Source organism: Pristiophorus japonicus, chromosome 22, assembly GCF_044704955.1.
Source record: "Pristiophorus japonicus isolate sPriJap1 chromosome 22, sPriJap1.hap1, whole genome shotgun sequence".
NCBI lineage: Eukaryota > Metazoa > Chordata > Chondrichthyes > Pristiophoridae > Pristiophorus > Pristiophorus japonicus.
This window is the reverse complement of record NC_091998.1, coordinates 55,428,489-55,454,057: the sequence shown is the minus strand read 5'-3', so window position 1 is coordinate 55,454,057 and position 25,569 is coordinate 55,428,489. Positions and strand designations below refer to the sequence as shown.

Genomic DNA, 25,569 nt, shown 5'->3' with positions numbered 1-25,569 from the left:
CTCCTGTTCGAGTTCTTTCCCTTTTGTTATGTGCCACCTTCCTCTGCAAAGATGAAAATGCAACTTTTTAGAGAGAGTATCTTTCTGCTAGGTGGGACATATACAGCTGGTCACATTTACATTACAATTGCAATTGAATTAAATAAATGAAAATATAACTTACACCAACTACTTGACTAAGGTCCTGCCACTTCTTTTTGCACTGGCCTCCAGACTTGGGGTGATCACCATTGCACAGTAATCTTGTGCAAGTTGGTTCCAGCGTTTCTTCATTTCTTTGGGTGGAACTTTTATGTGACCTCTGCTGGTGTCCAGCTCCTGCCATCTGGCCTCAATTATAGTAACTAGTGCCTCCACTTCATTCTGTAAGAAATTCTTGGTCCTGGTGCTGCATTGCATCTTGTATTGCAGCTTCAAGTTTTCCAGTGTTCTCATACAGCACTCCAAGTTCTCACACACACAACTGGCTCTTTAAAAATGGTCGATTGCAGACTGGGAGCTATACTGCACATGCGCGCCCATAGGAATAATGCCAGTAGGAATAATATTTCCCCGTGCATGCGCAGAAGGTGCAGCATCGGTTTTTTCGGCACAGACAGGCTTCACCCACCGAGGCGACGACTGGACAGGCTGCACGGCGCCAATTTTGAAAAATACAGCGGGGAAACTTGGCACAAATATTTTTGGAGTATTTCTGGCCTCGAAAAATTGGTGTAACTCTGGCTATACGCCAAAAAATGGCTTTGGGCAAAATTGAGCCCTCTCGCTCTCTTTGTCTCTCTCACTCTGTCATTCTCTCTCTCTCTTTCTCTCACTCTGTCACTCTCCCCTTCTCGCTCACTCTAATGGTTTCAGAAGGACTGCGGATTGCAGAAAGCCTGTCTGAGACATACTTTTTATCTGAAGTTCAACTGATGCAACCGCCAAAGCCAAATCAATCTCACTGGCTGACTGGGTGACAGCCTGGTCCGTTCAGGGAAGTGATGGATTGTGCCTGAGCTTCCGAGAAACTGTCTCCAAAATGACAACTCGGGAGTCTGCTCAGTTCAGTGCAGCTAATGGGAAGTGTAAGCAAACACAGTTAATCAGGTCGGAGCACTGCTCTTCCCGTCATCGACTGTTTCCTGGGCTGTTCTGTGTCAAACAGGCTGCGTTCTTTGAGGGAACATGTTTTTTTAACCCTAAAGGTACCATATCGAAAGGACAGATCAAACAACACAACAACACTGCATGTTGTCGCACTCCAGATACAGGAGGGCAACAGCTATCAAATAATGAAAAATATCGTAAACCTGATTGAACAAAACTCGCACCTAAAATAACGGAGCCTGTACAGACTGCGACTTCAATAAAAGCCCTTTACACTGCGCCACGAAAAGATTTTATTTTTCTGCCGCCAATTTTTTTGCATGTCTCTCCTGGTTCCCCTAATACAGTCCATCATTCAGCAGCTGAAAGGCTTGCTTTGTATCTCTGACGATGAATGCACTTGGTAAAGTAGCTCCTGACACACAAGCAAACCAAACTGAAGCAGGCTTAGGTTACATTCATATTTGCCTCTGACATTCCCACTATTCTGTCTGGGCAGTGGAAACATTTCAAGGACACCCTCAAAGCCTCCCTGATAAAGTGCAACATCCCCGCTGACACCTGGGAGTCCCTGGCCAAAGACCGCCCTAAGTGGAGGAAGTGCATCCGGGAGGGCGCTGAGCACCTCGAATCTCGTCGCCGAGAGCGTGCAGAAAACGAGCGCAGGCAGCGGAAGGAGCGTGCGGCAAACCAGTCCCACCCACCCTTATCTTCAACCACTGTCTGTCCCACCTGCGACAGAGACTGTAATTCCTGTATTGGACTGTGCAGTCGCCTAAGAACTCACTTTTAGAGTGGAAGCAAGTCTCTGTGATGATGATCTGGCTGCCAGTGTTTTCCTGTGGCCCAGAGCAGCTTAATGCATTCATCTGAAAACTCTTTGAGGGAGAAATTCATTATAGCTCAGGAATGGGCAGTAACTTTAGAAAAGTTTGGAAAGGTGCTAATGAATCATGCTGCATGCAAAATTAAGTCTCAAAGAAAGGATTGTAGCGGTAAATCAAGCCCTAATGGTCTAGCTCAATGGCGTTACACACAGTGCTAAACAATAAAAGGTGCAATGTAATCGCAAGTCATCAGAGCCACAGGTTCTTTCCAGTTCTTAAAGGGGAGGTTCATTAATGCTGCAGAACCTCATTCTCGTGTAGCACTTTGATATGTTGTGAGACGAAAAATGGCACTATTTTTTAGGAGCCACAACACTCTGGAGACTAAAAAAACCTTTAAATGACTGTGCAACAGTTGAATTCAATGTCAATCTGACCAGGAAGCACTGAAACAGCACTAACCTGACAGCTGCGACTCAATCCTTGTGATCCCTTCAAGTAGCGCCCCTGGAGCTGGCATCCGCCTGCTTGACGCCTCCTCTCCCTCTCGCTGTCGGTCTGAGGCACTAAGGCAGGGGGCGACAATGCATTTTGCAGATCGGGCGCCCAGTGAGCGTTGAACGCTCATTGACGTCACGATCTGCCTAGCGCTGAATCCCCGCCGCTAACTCGTGGCGCAGATGCTACGGGGACGGCGGGGCGCGGATTTGGCGTGCATCACTGGATTGGCCTCGCCGCGGGGCTGCTGCCTCCACGCCTCGTGAGCACTCCCACCAGGTGCTAACTGGAGGCGCTAAGGTACCGAACATTTCCCCCCTAGTCTTCTTTTGCGGTCAGCTGTGGCTCAGTGGACAGCACTCTCAATTCTGAGTCAGAAGGTTGTGGGTTCAAGTCCCCACTCCAGAGACTCGAGCACAAAAATCTAGGCTGACACTCCCAGCGCAGTACTGAGGGAGTGCTGCACTGTCGGAGGAACAGTACTGAGGGCCTCCGCTGCACTGTCGGAAGTGCCGAATTTCGGATGAGACGTTAAACCGAGGCCCCATTTGCTCTCTCAGGTGGACATAACAGATCCCATGGCACTATGACGAGGAAGAGCAGAGGACTTATCCCCGGTGTCCTGGCCAATTTCACAAAATCAACATCACAAAAACAGATTATCAGCTTGCTGTGTGCTAATTGGCTGCCGCATTTCCCACGTTACAACAGCGACTACACTTCAAATGTACTTCATTGGCTGTAAAGCGCTTTGGGAGGTCTGGTGGTTGTGAAAGGCGCTATATAAATGCAAGCCTGTCTTTTAATGCAAGAAACGTCTTGTATGATAATATTGCATAGGGTAATCTCTGGGTTTACGTTCTGAAGTTATCTGTGTGCTGATCAAGGTGTAATGGCATTGGTTGAATCAGAAGCAGCAATGAAGACCAATACCATTGATAGATTTGTTGGTTCTTTCACACAGAGACCTGCAGTTGCAGCAACTTCCTCGATACAGAACAAGGGCAGAAGTTTGCTGTCGTCTTTGGTCACATCCGACTGCAGTACGTCATCAATGACCTGACATCAGCCAAGATCATTGAGCGGGACATGATTATCTCTTCAGGTGAGTGAGCTTTCAGTCCCTCTGGATTAGACAGCGCCTTCAGTCGGATTCTCTTTCAATTGTTGGCGACGTGCGGTGACACCACGAGTCCCGGCCAGAATGGAGATGATTGTGTAATTCCCCCGCCAATCACTCCTGCAGACCGCACTGCTGTCAGTGGCTGAGATCGATTTTATGCACATGATTTATATTGTGTAACTATCCTTCATTCACTGGAGAAATAATCCTGCTGCAGCAGGGAGACTTTACTGTACTTTCGGTCATGAGTTCTGTTTACTATCGTTACTGGAGACTCTTTTTTTTAAACAGATTCTGTTTGCAGATTAAACAGACTCTGTTTGCTGATTCCCTTAATATTCAAAAATCTATCGATCTCTGTCTCAAATATACTCAAAGACTGAGCCTCCACAGCCCTCTGGGACAGAGAATTCCAAAGACTCACCACGCTCTGAGTGAAGAAGCTTCTCCTCATCTCAGCCCTAAATGGCCGACCCCTTATTCTAAGACTGTGACCCCTGGTTCTAGATTTCCCAGCGCGGGGGAAACATCCTCCCTGCATCTACCCTGTCAATCCCTGTAAGAATTTTGTACGTTTCAATCTCCCATCAATTGATTTGAAGCCCGTCTGCAAGCTGTTCCAATAGTTTTATCCTTTTTTATAAAAAGTAATGATTGTTAGTGATCGGGGGGGTTTAGTGGAAGTAGCCGAGCTCATAATAACTTGGCACGATGCAGCGAGAGCAGCCAATGTTCCATTGTGTGGCTTGTGAGTAGCCATGGGGATTTTTTAATTTAAACTTAAGGAGGGCTGCGTGCTTCAGGAATTGTCGGCACTTGCCCGTTGGCCCAAGCAGTGTCTTTTGAAGGTCAGCGTGTCACCAGCCCTCGGGGAGCGAGCTTTCAGCTCAGGGAAAGTCGGATCCTTGCAGTACAGCGGGACCTGGGGGTACTTGTTAAATGTACGCCCCTATTTAACAAAGGAGGCAGACAAAAAGCAGGAAACTGTAGACCAGTTAGCCTAACATCTGTAGTTGAGAACATGTTGGAGTCCATTATTAAAGAAGCAGTAGCAGGCCAATTGGAAAAGCAAAATTTGGTCAGGCAGTGTCAGCATAGATTTTTGAAGGGGAAGTCATGTTTGACAAAAATGCTGGAGTTCTTCGAGGATGTAACGAACAGGGTGGATAAAGGGGAACCAGTGGATGTGGTGTATTTGGACTTCCAGAAGTCATTTGACAAGGTGCCACATAAAAGGTTACTGCACAAGATAAAAGTTCATGGGGTTGGGGGTAATATATTAGCATGGATAGAGGATTGGCTAACTAACAGAGAACAGAGAGTCGGGATAAATGGTTCATTCTCTGGTTGGCAACCAGTAACTAGTGGGGTGCCGCAGGGATCAGTGCTGGGACACCAACTATTTACAATCTATATTAACAACTTGGAAGAAGGGACTGAGTATAACGTAGCCAAGTTTGCTGACAATACAAAGATGGGAGGAAAAGCAATGTGTGAGGAGGACACAAAAAATCTGCAAAAGGACATAGACAGGCTAAGTGAATGGGCAAAAAAATTGGCAGATGGAATATAATGTTGGAAAGTGTGAGGTCATGCACTTGGGCAAAAAAAAATCACAAAGAGCAAGTTATTATTTAAATGGAGAAAGATTGCAAAGTGCTGCAGTACAGCGGGACCTGGGGGTATTTGTGCATGAAACGCAAAGGGATAGTATGCAGGTACAGCAAGTGATCAGGAAGGCTAATGCTATCTTGGCCTTTATTGCAAAGGGGATGGAGTATAAAAGCAGGGGAAGTCTTGCTACAGCTATATAAGGTATTGGTGAGGCCACACCTGGAGTACTGCGTGTAGTTTTGGTTTCCACATTTACGAAAGGATGTACTTGCTTTGGAGGCAGTTCAGAGAAGGTTCACAAGGTTGATTCTGGGGATGAGGGGGTTAACTTATGAGGAAAGGTTGAGTAGGTTGGACCTCTACTCATTGGAATTCAGAAGAATGAGAGATGATCTTATCGAAACGTATAAGATTATGAGGGGGCTTGACAAGGTGGATGCAGAGAGGATGTTTCCACTGATGGGGGAGACTAGAACTAGAGGGCATGATCTTAGAGTAAGGGGCCGCCCATTTAAAACAGATGAGGAGAAATTTCTTCTCTGAGGGTTGTAAATCTGGAATTCGCTGCCTCAGAGAGCTGTGGAAGCTGGGACATTGAATAAATTTAAGACAGAAATCGACAGTTTCTTAAACGAAATGGGATAAGGGGTTTTGGTGAGCGGGCGGGGAAGTGGAGCTGAGTCCATGATCAGATCAGCCATGATCTTATTGAATGGCGGAGCAGGCTCGAGGGGCCATATGGCCTACTCCTGTTCCTATTTCTTATGTTCTTATGTAAATCATCTGTGGGCTGAAATATTATCGGCAAACGGCTTAACGCCTTCGTACAAAATTCGCCTCTCTTTCATAAAAGCCTTTACCCCTCTAAAATAAACTACCGCCCTCGTTAAAATAGTGGACAAGGGGAATTTATTTGTTAGCAATGTCATACCTCGTGATTTCAGGTTTCTGGTAATTGATTCTACCTGTTATATTCTGAATAGCATCTGTATGAGTCTATAGGTTAATTCCTGAACAGCAACATATTGCCACATCAACTAACATTGATATAACGCCTTCAACATAAAAGAAAATAGCCCATAAATTTGCCAACATGGGACTGGTTTCAAATTGACAATCGATATAATTTCTAAGAAAGAAAGACGAGCATTTATAGAGTGCCTTTCACGACCACCAGACATCTCAAGGCGCTTTACAGCCAATTAAATATTTTTGGAGTGTAGTCACTGTTGTAATGTGGGAAATGTGGCAGCCAACTTGGGCACAGCAAGCTCCCACAAACAGCAATGTGTGATAATGACCAGATAATCTGTTTATACTGTTATGTTGACTGAGGGAGAAATATTGGCCAGGACACTGGGGAGAACTCTCCTGCTCTTGGAAATCGTGCATGGGATCTTTTACACCCACCTGAGAGGACAGATGGGGCCTCGGTTTAATGTCTCATCCGAAAGATGTCGCCTCCGACAGTGCAGCGCTCCTCAGTACTGCCCCTCCGACAGTGCAGCACTCCCTCAGTACTGCCCCTCCGACAGTGCAGCGCTCCCTCAGTACTGCCCCTCCGACAGTGCAGCGCTCCTCAGTACTGCCCCTCCCACAGTGCAGCACTCCCTCAGCACTGCCCCTCCGACAGTGCAGCGCTCCCTCAGTACTGCACAGGAGTGTCAGCCTAGATTTAGAAACATAGAAACATAGAAAATAGGAGCAGTAGTCGGCCATTCGGCCCTTCGAGTCTGCACAGCCATTCAATATGATCATGGCTGATCCTCTATCTCAACACCATATTCCCGCTTTTTCCCCATACCCCTTGATACCTTTTGTTTCTAGAAATCTATCTATCTCCCTCTTAAATATATTCAGTGACTTGGTCTCCACAGCCTTCTGTGGTAGAGAATTCCACAGGTTCACCACCCTCTGAGTGAAAACATTTCTCCTCATCTCGGTCCTAAATTTCCTACCCCGTATCCTGAGACTGTGACCCCTTGTTCTAGACTTCCCAGCCCCCGGGGAAACATCCTCCCCGCATCCAGTCTGTCCAACCCCGTCAGAATTTTATATGTTTCAATGAGACTCCCTCTCATTTTTCTAAACTCTAGTAAATACAGGCCTAGTCGATCCAATCTCTCCTCATACGACAGTCCTGCCATCCCAGGAATCAGTCTGGTGCACCTTCGCTACACTCCCTCTTTGGCAAGTATATCCTTTCTTAGGCAAGGAGATCAAAACTGCACACAATACTCCAGGTATGGTCTCACCAAAGCCCTGTAAACTGTAGATAGACATCCTTGTTCCTCTTGCAATGAAGGCCAACATATCATTTGCCTTCCTAACTGCTTGCTGCACCTCAGTGTTTGTTTTCAATGACTGGTGCACAAGGACACCCAGGTCCCTCTGTACATCGACTCTTCCCAAGCCTCTGTACATCCTTATGTTTTTCCTACTAAAGTGGATAACTTCACATTTATCCACGTTATACTTACACTGCATCTGCCATGTGTTTGCCCACTCACTCAACCTTTCTAAATCGCCTTGCAGCGTCTTTGCATCCTCCTCACTACTCACAATCTCACCTAGTTTTGTGTTGTCAGCAAACTTGGAAATATTACATTTGATTCCCTCATCCAAATCCTTTATGTATAGAAACATAGAAATTTATAGTGCAGAAGGAGGCCATTTCGGCCCATCGTTTCCACGCTGGCCGACAAAGAGCCGCACGGCCCTTGGTCAGCAGCCCTAAAGGTTACATATAAACCTATGAACAATGATAGAAAGGCAAAGAGCACCCAGCCCAACCAGCCTGCCTCACACAACTGCGACATCCCTTATACTGAAACATTCTACACTCCACCCCAACCGGAGCCATGTGATCTCCTGGGAGAGGCAAAAACCCAGGCCAATTTCGGGAGAAAAAAATCTGGGAAAACTCCTCTCCGACCCATCCAGGCGATCGAAACTAGTCCAGGAGATCACCCTGGCCATGTTCTATTCCCTGCAGTACTTATCATTATATCTGCGCCGTCCAACAAAAGATCATCCAGTCTAATCCCAATTACCAGCTCTAGGTCTGTAACTCTGCAGGTTACGGCACTTTAAGTGCCCATCCAACCATCTCTTAAAAGTGGTGAGGGTTTCTGCATCCACCACTCTTCCGGGCAGTGAGTTCCAGATCCCCACAACCCTCTGCGTAAAGAAGCCCCCCCTCAAATCCCCTCTCAACCTTCCACCAACCATCTTAAAACTATGTCCCTCGTAATAGACCCTTTCACCAATGGAAATAGACCCTTACTATCCACTATGTCCAGCCCCTTCAATATTTTGTACACCTCAATGAGGTCTCCTCTCAACCTCCTCTGTTCCAATGAGAACAAACCCAGCCAATCCAATCTGTCCTCATAACTAAGATTCTCCATTCCAGGCAGCATCCTAGTAAATCTCCTCTGCACCCTCTCTAGTGCAATCACGTCCTTCCTATTATACGGCGATCAGAACTGCATGCAGTACTCCAGCTGTGGCCCAACCAAAATATTTATACGATTTAAGCATAACCTCCCTGTTCTTGTATTCTATGCCTCAGCCAATAAAGGCAAGCATTCCGTATGCCTTCTTATCCACCTGGCCTGCTACTTTCAGGGATCTGTCCCTTTGTTCATCTACACTATTAAGTGGCCTACTGTTTAATGTGTATACCCTTTCCTTATTAGCCCTCCCAACATGCATCACCTCACACTTCTCTGAATTAAATTCCATTTGCCACTGCTCTGCCCACCTGACCAGTAGATTAATATCCTCCTGCGGCCCATGACTTTCCTCTTCATTATTAACCACACAGCCAATTTTAGTGTCGTCTGCAAACTTCTTAATCATACTCCCTAGATTCAAATCTAAATCGTTGATATATACCACAAAAAGCAAGGGACCCAGTACTGAGTCCTGCGGAACCCCACTGGAAACATCCTTCCAGTCACAAAAACATCCATCAATCATTACCCTTTGCTTCCTACCTCCAAGCTAATTTTGGATCCAACTTGCCACTTTGCCCTGGATCCCATGGGCTTTAACCTTCATGACCAGTCTACCATGTGGGACCTTATCAAAAGCCTTGCTTAAGTCCATATATACAACATCGTACGTACTACCCTCATCGACCCTCTTGGTTATCTCAAAAAATTCAATCAGGTTAATCAAACACGATCTTCCCTTAACAAATCCGTGCTGACTGTCCCTAATTAATCCTTGCCTTTCCAAATGTGGATTTATCCTGTCTTTCAGGATTTTTTTCCAATCATTTCCCCATCACTGAGGTTAGGCTAACAGGCCTGTAATTACTCGGCCTATCCCTTTCTCCCTTCTTAAACAAGGGTAATACATTAGCAGTCCTTCAGTCCTCCATTACCATGCCCAGATCCAAAGAAGACTGGAAAATGATGGTCAAGGCCTCTGCTATTTCCTCTTTTACTTCACTCAACAGCCTGGGCTGCATTTCATCCGGGCCTGGGAACTTACCTACTTTCAAAGCTGCTAAACCCCTTAATACTTCCTCTCTCACTATATTTATTTCATCCAGAATATCACACTCCTCCTCAATAGCAGTATCTGCATTGCCCCTTTCCTTTGTGAAAACAGATGCAAAGTATTCGTTAAGAACCCTACCAACATCTTCTGCCTCCACACAAAGATTACCCTCATGGTCTCGAATAGGCCCTACCCTTTCTTTAGTTACCCTTTATTCTTAATATATTTATAGAACATCTTAGGGTTTTCCTTAATTTTGCTGGCCAAGAATATCTCGTGCTCTCTCTTAGCATTCTTACTATCTTTTTAAATTTTGCCTCTTAACTTTCCTCTTTATATATAAATTGTGAATAGCTGGGGCGAGGCACTGATCTCTGTGGTACCCCACGAGTCACTGCCCACCACCCCGAAAAAGACCCGTTTATTCCTACACTCTGTTTCCTGTCAATTAAACAATTTCCAATCCTATGTGCTTTAATTTTGCACACTAAGCTCTTATGTGGGACTTTATCAAAGGTCTTCTCAAAATCCAAATACACTACATCCACTGGCTCTCCCTTATCTATTCTATCACAAAAAACTCCAGTAGGTTTGTCAAACATGATTTTCCTTTCATAAATCCATGTTGACTTTGTTTAATCCCATTGATATTATCTCAGTGTGCCATTATCACATCCTTTATAATAGACTCCAGCATTTTCCCTACTACTGATGTTGGGCTAATTCCCGTTTTCTCTCCCTCCTTTTTTAAATAGTGGGGTTACATTTGCCACCCTCCAATCTGCAGGAACTGTTCCATAATCTATAGAATTTTGGAAGATGACAACCAATGCATCTACTATATCCATGGCTATCTTTTTTAGTACTCTGGGATGCAGATCATCAGGCCCTGGGAATTTATCGGCTTTCTGTCCCGTTAGTTTCTCCAGCACTATTTTCTCACTAATAATCATTTCCTTTAATTCCTCTTGCTCACTAGACCCTTGGTTCCCTAGAATTTCTGGGACATTATTTGTGTCTTCTTCCATGAAGACAGAACCGAAGTATTTATTTAATTGTTCTGCCATTTCCTTGTTCCCCATTACAAATTCTCCCGTTTCAGTCTGTAAAGGACCTACATTTGTCTTCACTAATCTATTTCTTTTTACGTACTTGTAAAAAGTTTTGCAGTCGATTTTTATGTTCCTTGCAAGTTTACTCTCATACTCTATCTTTCCCCTCTTAATCGATCTCTTGGTCCTTTTTTGCTGAACTCTAAATTGCTCCCAATCCTCAGGCTTGTTACTTTTTCTGGCAACTTTGTATAACTCCTCTTTGGATCTAATACTATCCTTAATTTCTTTTGTTAGCCATGGTTGGGCCATTTTTCCTTTTGTGTTTTTGCGCCAGACAGGAATGTATAACTGTTGCAATTCATGCATTCGTTCCTTAAATATTAGCCATTGCCTATCCACCGTCATGCCTTTTAATGAATCTTCCCAATCTATCATAGCCAATTCATTCCTCATACCTTCGTAGTTTCCTTTGTTTAGATTTAGGACCCTAGTTTTGGATTGGCCTACTTCACTTTCCATCTTAATAAAGAATTCAATCATGTTATGGTCACTCTTCCCTAAAGGACCCCGCAAGACTATTAATTAACCCCTTCTCATTACACAATACCTAATTTAGGATAGCCTGTTCCCTAGTACGCTCCTCAACATACTGGTCTTAAAAAAGCATATCGTACACACTCCAGGAATTCAACTGCCACAGTATTGTTACTAATTTGGTTTGGCCAGTCTATATGTAGATTAAAGTCACCTACGATTACTGTAGTACCCTTGCTACATGCATCTCTAATTTCCTGTTTGATGCCATACCTTACACTATCACTACTGTTTGGAGGCCTGTAGACAACTCCCACCAATGTTTTCTGCCCCTTGGTGCTCCTTAGCTCCGCCCAGACTGATTCTACATCTTGATTTTCTGAGCCAATATTTGTTTTTGTGCTCAAGTCTCTGGAGTGGGCCTTGAACCCACAACCTTGTGACTCAGCGGTGAAAGTGGTGCTGCCCACTGAGCCACGACAGACACTGAAGTTTAATTCTGAACAGCAACGTACTGCCACATCAAATAGCATTTATATAACGCCTGTAACATAAAATAAAATGGCCCATAAAATAACATGGGACTGGTTTCAAATTGACAGTTGATATCATTTTGAAGGAGCCAAAAGTACACCCTGTACCAGGAGCCCTGGCTCCTGGCTGCGTGCGTTCGGCAGTGCCAGCAAAGCAGCCGCCCGTGACAGAAGGGAATTGTCGACGCAACATTTGTTTTTTGGCGTTTGAAAAAATTCCATTCTTGCCATTTTAGTAGCTGCTGCAGTGAGGCACATTCAGGTCCCACCCAAAACTCAGGCGTGTCCCCAGGGAAAGCAATAACATTCTGACTTTGCAGATTGTTCCAACTTCAACTGATTTTTTAAAATGTTGAAATTGATAATGCAACTTCACATGGCGTTAGACTGGCTGAGAGAGTAGCAGGAGTGACCTTCTGTGATGAGCTGTCGGTCGCACCACGCGTTGGCCGACTGCGCCGCGTTACCTCCGCAGAGCAAGAGTCGATTTTAACGGCTGCTAAAGATGTCTCGGGGAGTTGTGTGGGACACCCGTTGCCCCACGGTTCCATCTTTATCGCCCTCGGCGAGTTGGGAAGTCTGACCCTCAATCTAACGGCGAGCTCTGTTTCCCCAGGCTGTCTGGCCGCCGTGTACAAGCAGCAGTGGTTTGCGATGCTGAGGACTGAGCAGGATAACGATCTGGGGTAGGTGCCCTGACTTTTATTTCTTGGTGAGGGTTTTTTGTTTTCAAACCCTCTTACGATGGATACGATGACATGGATTTTTCACTTGCTTAGCCTGGCTTTAGCGAGGCGGTAACGCCCTCAGAACAGGGTGGGTAGTACTGTTTCCTGTGTTCTGTGCATCCTGTTTATTTTAATGCGCGGTCCCTTTAAATTTCTGCGCATGCGCGTTATTTACTGAGGGAGAGCTGCACTGTCGGAGGGGCAGTACTGAGGGAGAGCTGCACTGTCGGAGGGGCAGTACTTTCGGATGAGACGTTAAACCGAGGCCCCATCTGCTCTCTCAGGTGGACGTAAACTGGCAGCTGGGCTCCTAGTTACGCTGTAGGATGGCGATTTCCGTACTTAAAAGAGGCCAAATGCCTGAAACAGGCTGACGCTTGGCACGGCAGGCCTGCGCGGGAGCTTTCCCATTACTGCGCGGCCGCACCACACACCTTAGAGGGAACATCACCATTTCATCCGAACGACACTGCCACTGTCTCCATCTTGAAAGCCTGTCGGACCAAGCGTCAGCCTGCTTCAGGCACTTGGCCTCTTTTGAATACGGAAATCGCCATTCTACAGCGTAGCTAGGAGCCCGGCTGCCAGTTTATGTCCACCTGAGAGAGCAGCTGGGGCCTCGGTTTAACGTCTCATCCGAAAGAACTGCCCCTCCGACAGTGCAGCTCTCCCTCAGTACTGCCCCTCCGACAGTGCAGCTCTCCCTCACTGCTGCCCTTCCGACAGTACGGCACGCTCCCTCAGCATTGCCCCTCTAACAGTGCGGCGCTCCCTCAGTACTGCCCCTCCGACAGTGCGGCGCTCCCTCAGTACTGCCCCTCCGACAGTGCGGCGCTCCCTCAGTACTGCCCCTCCAACAGTGCGGCACTCCCTCATTATTGCCCCTCTGACAGTGTGGCACTCCCTCAGTACGCACTGGGAGTGTCAGCCTGGATTTTTGTGCTTAAATGTGCGGACTAATGTTCAGCAAGTTGAACTGGATTTAAATGGGATTTAATTCGGTCTTTCTAGGCCGAAGGAAATCAACAAGGAAGAGTTTGAACTACACAGCATGCGCTGTGGAAGAAAGCTGGCAAAGGATGGCGATGTAAGTAGGGTGGGGAAAGGAAAAGAGTAACTCTTTATAATGAGGCTTGTTTACAATTTACAGCTGATACCAACAAATATCTAAGTACATAAAATACACATTACAGAAACAGACCATTCAGCCCAACCAGTCCATTTATGCTCCACTCGAGCCTCCTCCCATCTTTCCTCATCTAAATCTATCAGCATAACCCTCTATTCCCTTCTCCCTCATGTGTTTATCGAGCCTCCCCTTAAGTGCATCGATACTATTCGCTTCAACCACTCCGTGTGGCAGCGAGTTCCACATTCTCACCACTCTCTGTGTAGAGAGGTTTCTTCTGAATTCCCTATTGGATTTCTTGTGGACTATCTTATACTGATGGCCTCTAGTTTTGCACAGGTTTTAAATCCCTTGCATTTATACATACCAGGGTGTTATATTTCTTTGAAGGGGGAAGGATGAGAATGAGCTGCAGAGAATTCATTTTTAAATGCAGTGTTAAAATCTTTGTGTAGTTGCAGCCCTGCCATTAAAGGCTGGTGCAGTGTTAGATCACCAAGCTTCGTTTGTGGTAAAACCTGGGACTGCAACTGGCAGATTATTGCGTTCTTTTTTTGATGATCTGATTGTTCTTCAACTGTGAGAAGCTGATCAAGTAGATCCATACTCCTAACCCGTTTTATGTAAGAACTATAGAATTTACTGTAATACACGGACTCTCGTGTCCGTAGCACTCACGGTAAACTCATAAATGACACAGCCAGCACGGATTTATTAAAGGCAAATCGTGTTTGACTGACTTGATCTTTGACGAAGTAACAGAGAGTACAGCTGATGTTGTTTGACACTCGATAAAGTACCACATAATACACTTGTTGGCAAAATTGAATCCCATGGTATTAAAAGGACAGAGGCTGCTTGGATACGGAATTGGCCGAGGGACAGAAAGCAGAGAGTATTGGTGAACAGTTGTTTTTCAGACGAGGGAAGTATACAGAGGTGATCGCCACAGGTCGGTATTAGGACCACTGCTGTTTTTGACATACTGTATGTTAATGACCTGAACTTGGGTGTACAGGGCATAATTTCAAAGATTGCAGATGACATGAAACTCAAAAATGTAGTAAACAGTGAGGGGGTTAGTGACAAACTTCAGGAGGACAAAGATAGACAGAGTGGTGAAATGGGTGGACACGTGGCAGATGAAATTTAACACAGAGGTGTGTGTGAAATGATTCATTTTGGTCGGAGGAATGAGGAGAGGCAGTAATAAACTAAAGGATACAATTGTATCTGCAGGGACAGAGAGACCTGGGGGTGTATGTACACAAGTCTTTGAAGGTGGCAGGACAGGTTGAGAAAACTGTTTTTTAAAAAAAAGCATATAGATCCTTGGCTTTATTACTAGAGGCATTGAGTACAAAAGCAATGAAGTTACATAGAAACATAGAAAATAGGTGCAGAAGTAGGCCATTCAGCCCTTTGAGCCTGCACCACCATTCAATATGATCATGGCTGATCATGCAACTTCAATACCCCATTCCTGCTTTCTCTCCATACCCTTTGATCCCTTTAGCCGTAAGGGCCACATCTAACTCCCTTTTCAATATATCTAACGAACTGGCCTCAACAACTTTCTGTGGTAGAGAATTCCACAGGTTCACAACTCTCTGAGTGAAGAAGTTTCTCCTCATCTCAGTCCTAAATGGCTTACCCCTTATCCTTCGACTGTGACCCCTGGTTCTGGACTTCCCCAACGTCAGGAACATTCTTCCTGCATCTAACCTGTCCAATCCCATCAGAATTTTATATGTTCCCTCTCATTCTTCTAAATCCCAGTGAATATAAGCCTAGTCGATCCAGTCTTTCTTCATATGTCAGTTCTGCCATCCCGGGAATCAGTCTGGTGAACCTTCGCCGCACTCCCTCAATAGCAAGAACGTCCTTCCTCAGATTAGGAGACCAAAGCTGTTACACAATATTCAAGGTGAGGCCTCACCAAGGCCCTGTACAACTGCAATAAGACCTCCCTGCTCCTATACTCAAATCCTCTCGCTATGAAGTCCAACATGCCATTTGCCTTCTTCACCGCCTGCTGTACCTGCATGTCAACTAAATCACCGGTTGGGCCCCAGCTGGAGTTTTGTGTCCAATTCTGGGCACCGCAGTATAGGAAGGATGTCAAGGCCTTGGAGAGGGTACAGAGGAGATTTACTAGAATGGTACTCGTGCTGAAAAACACCAGTTTTGTGGAGAAACTCGAGAAACTGGGGTTGTTCTGCTTGGAGCAAAGACGGTTAAGGGAGATTTGATAGAGGTGTTCAAATTCATGAACGTTTTTGAGAGAGTAAATGAAGGGAAACCCTTTGCAGTGACAGTGACAGGAGGGTCGGTAACCAAATGACACAGGTTGCGGAGAGCGGGGGAAGTACTTTATCAGGAATATTTTTTGTCACAATTTATTTCTTTGCCGGGAAGCTTCCCTTAGGGCGCTCCGAAGCCGGCTCTTTAGCAACGGATTTTCAGTTGTTCACCCGGCCGAGCGCCCTGAGAGAAGTGTGGAACACCTCCCTTCGCGCTCCGCCCCACCGTCAAATGTCTCGGATGCCGTCGCAAACCTTTTTCTGCCGTGGAATTAACCGCCGCACCGCCATTAGCGCCCTGAGAAGCCTCTAACCGAAAAATGCAGCCCTTTGGGTTTGAGCCAGCAATGCACTGATGTTATTTGTAAGCCGCTGAGGTCTTTATTTCATGTTTAAACCTCACCAAAGCTGGGAGGTGAACTCTCTCTATCCAACTGGCTGCCAGCTACACGTTTCCAACCCCAGCTCCCAGTTGGAAAGACGAGTTTGAATCCCAGCCCTGAATGCCACTCATTACCGGATTTTATTTCCCCGAAAACTATTTTTAACACGGCCCACTAATCAGTTTGGGAAAACTCCCGCCTGTATTATTTTCACACAGCCTCTTTGCTCAGTGGCAGACTTGGCCTGCGGGTGACCAATACAGAACTCGCCCTCGTATTTGAAGGGAAATGTTGCCCCAAACTGTGTGGTCTTTGTTTTTAATCAGTTCATAGCTAGCTGGGGGTCCCTCTGAATTGGCACTCTTAAATTCCCCTTGGTTAGAGCTGTCTGAGAATGTTCGTTTCTTGCAGTATTGAGAAGCAGTCGAACCGGGGAGGTTTGAACACCACTGACAGGACACTCGTTTCCTGAAACATAAGCCGTTGTTTGTTGTACAGGTACAACGCCTGAAATACGGCAACGTCGGGACCGACACCGTGCCAGTTTACGGATTTTGCCGCAGTTCGGACCTCGCTGCTGGCGCTCCTTGTCCCCCACCGATTCTCGCGCCATTTTTTTACCATTTTATACCGGTTTCCTCGTCCCTCGCCGCCTAATGTCGCCATCTTGGTGCCTCAAAAATGTCCAGTTTTCAGACAATTCCAATTCTCGACAGCCGATTTGGGACGTTGTGCCTGTAATAATGTATTTGTCAAAAGAAAAAAAGAAAGACTTTCATTTATATAGCGCCTTTCACGAACACCGGACGTCCCAAAGCACTTTACAGCCAATGATGTACTTTTTGAAGTGTAGTCACTGTTGTAATATGGCAGCCAAATTGCCCACAGCAAGCTCCCACAAATAGCAATGCGATAATGACCAAGTAATTTTCGTGATGTTGGTTGAGAGATAAATATTGGGCAGGACAACGGGGAGAACTCCCCTGTTCTTATTCGAAATAGTGCCATGGGATCTTTTACGTCCTCCTGAGAGGGAGCAGACGGGGCCTCGGTTTAACGTCTCATCTGAAAGACGGGCAGATTTATATAGGGTGATCTCCTGTATCAAAGGAAGAACATCCTTATATCCCAGAGAGCCTCCCGCAATCTTCACTCGTCTGTCCAGAATCTTGTCAATAATCAGCCAGACTAGTTTATGTAGTGTGCGAGTTTGGTTGTCGTAGTGTACTGCTCCTTTTAGTTCTGTGTGGTTTTTATTGCTATATAATTGAGCCTGCTCTCGGGTGGCCTAAGGATGTGTTATGTTATGGTCTCTGAAGTGACAGGGGAATAGGGCGGGTCGCCCAGGTGTTCTCTGGTAAGCGATTTATCACAATTCCGGGTTAATTATTAACACTGGACTCCGCTAACTCATGCACTGAGAATAAAGACACAGGTTGCGGTTCAGAATTGGAACTCACTGTACTCGGGGAAACTGTAGTCCAGCCACAAGCACGAGAGAGTGTTTCAAACTATCAGAACATACAAACATGAAAATGAGGGGCAGGAATTATGTTGAGCATCTTGACTAGAAATATAGAGCCCAAGTTTCCACATGATTCGCGCCTGATTTTTAGGAGCAACTGGTGGAGAACGGACTATTTTAGAAATCGCAATTCTCCACATTTTTTTTTCTGCAGTTCTAGTCAGGTAGAACAGTTCTAGTTTAGAACAGAATTTTTTCTTCAAAAGGGGGCGTGTCCGGCCACTGACGCCTGATTTGAAAGTTTCCACAGTGAAAATGTACTCCAAACTAAAGTAGAATGGCGCCAGTGAAGATTTTTGTGGAACTGAAAAAACCTGTTCTACACATTAAAAAATCAGGCGCAGGTTACAAATTAGGCGTCCAGAACGAGGTGGGGGGGAAGGGAACTCATTAAATTCGACAATAAATCCTTATTTATACTTCTACAAATATTATACAAATAAATCCAACCTGAATAAACATTTATGAGCCAAGAAAAGATTAAATAAACCATCTTCCTACCTGTGTGAAAGTGCTTCATCCAGGGAGAATTCTGCAGCTGTTCGTGCCGCTGAGCGAGAGAGGGAGGGAAAGAGAAAGAGGGAGGGAGGGAGGAAGAGAGAGAAGGGGAGAGAGAGAGAGGGGGAGGAGAGAGGGAGGGGAGGGGGAGGGGAGAGGGAGGGGAGGGGAGAGGGAGGGGAGAGGGTGTCGGGTCGGGGGGGGGGAGCGGGTGTCGCGTCGGGGGGGGAGCGGGTGTCGGGGGGGGGAGCGGGTGTCGCGTCGGGGGGGGAGCGGGTGTCGGGTCAGGGGGGGGGAGCGGGTGTCGGGTCGGGGGGGGGGGGAGCGGGAGCGGGTGTCGGGTCAGGGGAGGGAGCGGGTGTCGGGTCAGGGGAGGGAGCGGGTGTCGGGTCAGGGGGGGGGAGCGGGTGTCGGGTCGGGGGGGGGAGCGGGTGTCGGGTCAGGGGGGGGAGCGGGTGTCGGGTCGGGGGGAGGGAGCGGGTGTCGGGTCGGGGGGGGAGCGGGTGTCGGGTCAGGGGGGGGGAGCGGGTGTCGGGTCGGGGGGGGGGGGAGCGGGAGCGGGTGTCGGGTCGGGGAGGGGGGAAGCGGGCCTCGGGTCGGGGCGGGGAGCGGGACTCGGGTCGGGGTGGGGGGGGTGGGGGGGAGAGCGGGTCTCGGTCGGGGCGGGGGGGGGAGCGGGTCTCGGGTCGGGGGGGGGAGCGGGTGTCGGGGCGGGGGGGGGGGGGGAGCAGGAGCTGGCCGTGGGAGGAGCTTTATTCACGCAGCCCCAGTGAGGCCATTCAGCCAGGGCTAGGGGCTGCGTGCTTCGAGCCCCTCCCACACAGTTCGGCGCCTGGAGCTACTGCACTTGCGTGCCGACTGTAGCGCGCATGTGCAGAGGTCCCGGCACTGTTTTCAGCGCAGGGACCTGGCTTCGCCCCCCCCACAGCTCGTGCCGGCTGCGCCGATTGCCACAGGACCTGTAAGTCGGTGGAGAATACCGAGGATTTTTTTAGGCGCCGTTTTAGGTGCGAAAAACGGGCGCCCAGCTCGGAGGGGCGCCCGTTTTTTTTCTTGTGGAAACTTGGGCCCATAGAAACATAGAAAATAGGTGCAGGAGTAGGCCATTCGGCCCTTCGAGCCTGCACCACCATTCAATAAGATCATGGCTGATCATTCACCTCAGTACCCCTTTCCTGCTTTGTCTCCATACCCCTTGATCCCTTTAGCCGTAAGGGCCATATCTAACTCCGTTTTGAATATATTTAACGAACTGGTCTCAACAACTTTTTACGGTAGAGAATTCCACAGGTTAACAACTCTCCGAGTGAAGAAGTTTCTCCTCATCTCGGTCCTAAATGGCTTACCCCTTATCCTTCGACTGTGACCCCTGGTTCTGGACTTCACCAGTATCTTCCTGCTTCTAACCTGTCCAATCCCGTCAGAATTTTATATGTTTCTGAGAGATTCCCTCTCATTCTTCTAAACTCCAGTGAATACAGGCCCAGTCGATCCAGTCTCTCCTCATATGTCAGTCCTGCCATCCCGGGAATCAGTCTGGTGAATCTTCGCTGCACTCCCTCAATAGCAAGAACGTCCTTCCTCATGGCAACGTGGAGGCCCCGACCTGCGTGAGAACACCAGCAGCAGGTCGGGGCCATGAAAGGAGCGGTGAGCGGCGGCCCAGGAGCGGCGTGGAGGCTTCAGTGAGCAGGTGCAGGAGGGCAATGGCAGTGAAGAGTGACATCATCAAGGTCCAGGTCGGTTATTGGAGCGTGGGCAGATACAGCAGGAGCGGCGAGAGATTATGGAGGGATGTAATCAAGGCCCAGGAGAGGCTTGAGTTTGGGGCCCTGGGGCAGCACGGGCCAGCCCACACTGCGATATGTGCGCGCACTAGGCCCGTGCAGCAGAGCAGGTCTCCAGTTGTCTTGGAAAACCCTTGCCACTGGACCAAGACCTAGCTCTGTCAAGCCCGTGTGGTGGCTGGTGTGCAACGGTCACCACACGTTAAAAAAATCCACGCACAGGCATCTTCCACCCTTCAGGATGTAGTTCAGGATCTGGGAATATTAGGTCCATCATTGAAACACCTGTGAACTCATCCCTTTTTGGCGTGGAAGCAAGTCATCCTCGTTTCGAGGGACTGCCTATGATGATGATGATGGCTGATCCTCTCAACACCATAATCCCGCTTTCTCCCCATACCCCTTGATGCCTTTTGCGTCATGAAATCTATCTATCTCCTTCTTAAATATATTCAGTTACTTGGCCTCCACACGTTCTGTGGCAGAGAATTCCACAGGTTCACCATCCTCTGAGTGAAGAAATTTCTCTTCATCTCGGTCCTAAATTTCCTACCCCGTATCCTGAGACTGTGACCCCTTGTTCTAGACTTTAAGTTAGGAACCATTCTTGTATCTCTCCTCTGGACCTTTTCCAAGGCCACTATATCACCCACCATGTGGGGGACCAAAAATGGGCATCGTACTCCAAATGTGGTCTCATCAGCCAGCTGATCAAAATAATGTCCCTTTGATTTATATTGAATGATTCGATTTTAAAATTCTCATCCTTGTTTTCAAATCCCTCCAAGGCCTCTCCCCCTCCCTATCTCTGTAATCTCCTCCAGCCCCACAACCCACCGAGATATCAACGCTTCTCCAATTCTGGCCTTTTTAGCATCCCTGATTTTAATCGCTCCCCCATTGACGGCCGTGCCCAAGCTCTGGAATTCCCTCCCTAAACCGCCTCTCTTTCCTCCTTCAAGACGCTCCTTAAAACCGCCCTCTTTTCCACATTACAACAGTGATACACTCCAAAAGTATTTCATTGGCTGTAAAGCATTTTGAAACGTCCGGTAGTTGTGAAAGGTGCTATATAAATCCAATTCTTTTTTCCTTCTCTTTGACCAGCCATCTGCCCTAATTTCTCCTTATGCGGTTTGGTGTTAAATTTTTGTTTTATGACACTCCTGCGAAGCGCCTTGGGACATTTTACTACATTAAAGGCGCGATATAAATACACGTTGTTCTATTAATACAATCCAATACCCTGTCAGCTTTAGAAAGAACACCTCTCCCTCCAAACTCACCCCTATTAAGATAACAGCCCGTGTTACTGTTTATTCAGTCTTTACCAATCGGCAGACAATGAAGAACTTTTTTTGATGCAGTACTGTTTGCACCTATGAACATGCTCCCAGGTGCAACAAAATAGTTGTAGAGCTGTTGAAGTCCTCCCTCTATTTATTGGGGACTTGGCCTGGAGGGTGTTGCACGGAGCAGTCCTGTGCAATAAGTTTTTAAGTCGGCGCACGGGCTCCCAGGCCGCCTGCAATTTCTGCGGTCTAGAGGAGTCCATGTTCCATGTGTATGTGGAATGTGCGATTTTTGAATGGGCTACTCCTCAAATTCTGGTTGCACTTCAGTCCCACACTCCTGATCTTTGGGCACCCTGTGCGGAGGGGAGCGGGCAGGTCGGAAGGCCTCCTCGTAGGACTGCTCCTGGGCATGGTCAAGGGGGTCATAAGCCGGTCCAGGCAGCGGGCGGTCGAGGGGGTCGTTCAGCCTTACTGCCTGCCTCTCTTCCGCGGTTACATCCGAGCCAGGGTGTCCCTGGAGATGGAGCACGCGGTGTCCACCAGTACGCTCGCGGCCTTCCGTGAGAGGTGGGTGCCGGAGGCACTGGAGTGCATCATCACCCCCGGCAAACAAATTTTAATTTGACCCACATGTCTAAAGTTTCATTTGTTTAATTTTGTCAGTTTTAGTGCCCCGCCCCCCCCCCCCCCACACCTTTTAGCCAGGGGGCACTTGTATAATTTGTGTTTTTGGTGTCCTCAAAAAAAAAAAAAGAACAAAAAACAAGGGGGCACTTGATTGAAAGTTTTTGGAGTGTGACCCCCCCCCGGCCCTTTAACCAGGGGGCACTTGATTATTGTTTGCAACAAAATAGTTGTAGAGCTGTTGAGTTGTGAGTGGCTTAGCCAGTCACATGATGTTCACAAGACTCAGTAAAACCCCAGCCAGTTGGGTTCGGGGGATCCACGATGAGGCAGGTGGTTGTGAGCCTGGTGGATGAACTGGTAATGTGTCGTGTGATTGTTAAACCTTTTACTAATAAACCAACTCGTTCTTAATAGCAATGTGTTGCCATGAATTCTTAAGCAATGAACCCATGAAGCAAATTCACAGGTACCATAAAGACGCACTGATCCACTTGTTTGTCACCCCCTCCCCCCAGTACTGTTGGCGATGGACCGGTTTCAGCTTTGGCTTCGACCTGCTGGTCACCTACACGAACCGATTTATCATCTTCAAGAGGAACACCCTGAGCCAGCCCTGCAACGGAGCCGTGAGTCTGCTGGCTCGCAGGAACATCGCCTTCAGGTAAGGGTTCGGTAACTGCGGCGTTTTTTGTATGCAGGCCACGTGGCGGGCGATTTGGGCTTCCCCTCTCTTGAGTCTGTTATCGCAGGAAGCACAAAATACGCGCGCCCTTTCACAAATAACATTAAATGTCTGAAGTGATTTAAAGAAAGACTTGCATTTATATAGCGCCTTTCACGACCACAGGACCTCTCAAAGCGCTTTGGAGTGTAGTCACTGTTGTAATGTGGGAAATGGGGCAGCCAATTTACGCACAGCAAGCTCCCACACATAGCAATGTGATAACCAAGGCCAAGGGCAGGTACCCATACCAATAAACTATGGGCTGGTACATTCACATAATTGGAAGCAGAATTTTGCCGTATTTAACAGCAATGACTTGCATACAGCACTTTTAATGTAACATAATGTTCCAAGCCACTTGACAAGAGCGTTATCAATAAAAGAAAATTGACACCGAGCCGCAGAAGGAGATATCAGGACAGGGGACCAAAAGCTTGGTCAAAGCAGTAGGTTTTAAGGAGCGTCTTAAAGGAGGAAAAAGAGAGGCGAGAGTTTTAGGCAGGGAGTTTCGGAGCTTGGAGCCTATGCAACAAAAGGCACGGCCACCAATGGTGGAGCGATGGAAATTGGGGATGCACAAGAGGCCAGAATTGGAGGAGCACAGAGATCTTGGAGAGGTTGTGGGGCTGGAGGAGGTTACAGAGAGAGGGAGGGGCGAGGTCACGGAGGTGTAGTGATCACTCCAGCAATAATCCAGGGGTCGCAGGCTGAAACTCCCCCTCCTTTCCAGAGAAATCTTCCACGTCATTTTGCTCTGTCCTAAAAATGTCTGCTCCAAATAATACTGTTGCCGCCTAACACGTCAGCTACAGGCTCTTCTTGGTCCTTATTTTGATAAATTCTTTCAATTCTGAGACTGTAAATGACTTCCACTCTTTTACCTGATGTATAGGAACATTATAGAGTAGCTGTAATTAAAAAGCTTGATTAAATGTCTCTGAAGGAGGTGAAGAAGGACGAGCGATTGCACTGTGGAATAGATTTTTAATTATAAAGTACATTCAAATGTATGCGCAGTAGGAAGTTAGGTTCATGTGATTCTTCATAGAGTTTGTGCCTCTAATTCCCACAAATCACAGTTAATTGAGGGTAGGAAAACCCATTGTGTACCAATACGCTGTCCCAAATCTACCCAGGGCTTGACGGGGTAGATCGAGAGAGGATGTTTCCTCCTGGCTGGAGAGTCTAGAGCCAGTAACAAAGGCACAGATGAGGGTTTCATCAGCGGATAGGCCCACACCAGCCTCAGAATAAGGGGTCGACCATTTAGGACTGAGATTAGGAGAAATTTCTTCACTCAGAGAGCGGTGAATCTTTGCAGTTCTCTGCCCCAGAGGGCTGTGGAGGCTCAGTCGTTGAGTATATTCAAGACTGAGATCGATAGATTTTTGGACTCTAAGGGAATCAAGGGATATGGGGATAGTGCAGGAAGGTGGAGTTGAGATAGAAGATCAGCCATGATCTCATTGAATGGCGGAGCAGGCTCGAGGGGCCGAATGGCCGACTCCTGCTCCTATTTCCTGTGTCCAAATACTGTCGGATCACTGCTTCACAGGTCGTGATCACCACATGGAAAATTCACATAGCTTCACAGTTGAGAGGTGTGTACCTGAAGTGCAGCTCGTGGCTGCCCACTGCCCTGCATGTAGCACAGTGCCACGAGGCTCAGGGGTTGCTAAGAAGGGATGAAATGTGCAGGGCGACTAAAATCCAGTGAGGGCCATCTCAAAGACCCCGAGACTGTAGAAAATTAATTTCAGCCTGAGCGCTCAACAACTCAGTCTCGACGTGTCTTGCTGACTCAGCCTTTCGAAAGTCTACGCACAGGGTCCTTATTAGATCCTGGTTTTAGTAACTACTTCAAAGTGCATACACTCAAAGAATAATCAGCACAAAAAATGCCTTGAAGTGCTGTTCTGTTACTGGGTGTCAGTCACTGTGTGTGCTCGGAGTCATGGTGTTTGAGTGGATGATTTAATGGATAATCATGTAAGGTTGCCTGAGTGTCAGTCACAGACACCATGGCACATCCGCAGAGAAAATGAATTTACAAAACATTCATCATGTATTTCCACACTGATAGTTGTGGTTCTCTACATGATGCAGGCACCCCACTCCTCCCCCCACAGCAGCTACGAGTTAATGTCAAGTTGACAGCACCAACTTCTGCTCCGATAAAATCGCATTGCCACTGACGACGTAAAAATTGCTTTTGCTGAATGTATTTGGGGTATTGAAATCTATCCATTTTTTTTTAAAAAGGCAAATGAAAGTTTAAAATGATCTCTTTAATTTTAAATCCCTCGCCCTTCCCTATCTCTGTAACCTCCTCCGGCCCTCTTACCCTACGAGATCTCTGCGCTCCTCCAATTCTGGCTTCTTGCACACCCCCCCGATTTCAATCTCCGCCATTGTCGGCTGTGCCTTCAGCTACCTAGGCCTTAAGCTCTGGAATTCCCTCCCTATACCTCTCTCCTCTGTTAAGACGTTCTTTAAAACCTATCTCTTTGACAGCCTTTGGTCACCTGTCCTTTTTATGTGGCTCGGTGTCACATTTTGTCTGATTACAAGATTACACGTCTGTGAAGTGCCTTGGGTCGTTTTACTACACTAAAGGCGCTATATAAATGCAGGCTGTTGTTGTTGAGCTGTGGTGGCCTGGTTACTCGCTGTGTGAGTCAGGGATTGCCTTAGCATTAACATCGCAGGATGAGAATAGTGATCTGCTCCCAGAGTACAGAAACAGGAGGAGACCATCTAGTCCCCCGAACCTGTTCCGCCATTC

At 47.3% G+C, this 25,569-nt stretch overlaps 1 protein-coding gene across 2 annotated transcripts in view; it reads left to right on the top strand.

The window, feature by feature from the left end:
- gmcl1 (germ cell-less, spermatogenesis associated) overlaps positions 1-25,569 on the top strand; it is a 91,325-nt gene that overhangs the window by 55,780 nt on the left and 9,976 nt on the right. For both annotated transcript variants that reach the window (XM_070866162.1, XM_070866163.1), the window contains 4 exons: positions 3,379-3,519; positions 12,402-12,471; positions 13,525-13,600; positions 22,576-22,721. In XM_070866162.1, the coding sequence (XP_070722263.1) occupies positions 3,379-3,519; positions 12,402-12,471; positions 13,525-13,600; positions 22,576-22,721 (433 nt within the window). The remainder of the gene's footprint in view (positions 1-3,378; positions 3,520-12,401; positions 12,472-13,524; positions 13,601-22,575; positions 22,722-25,569) is intronic.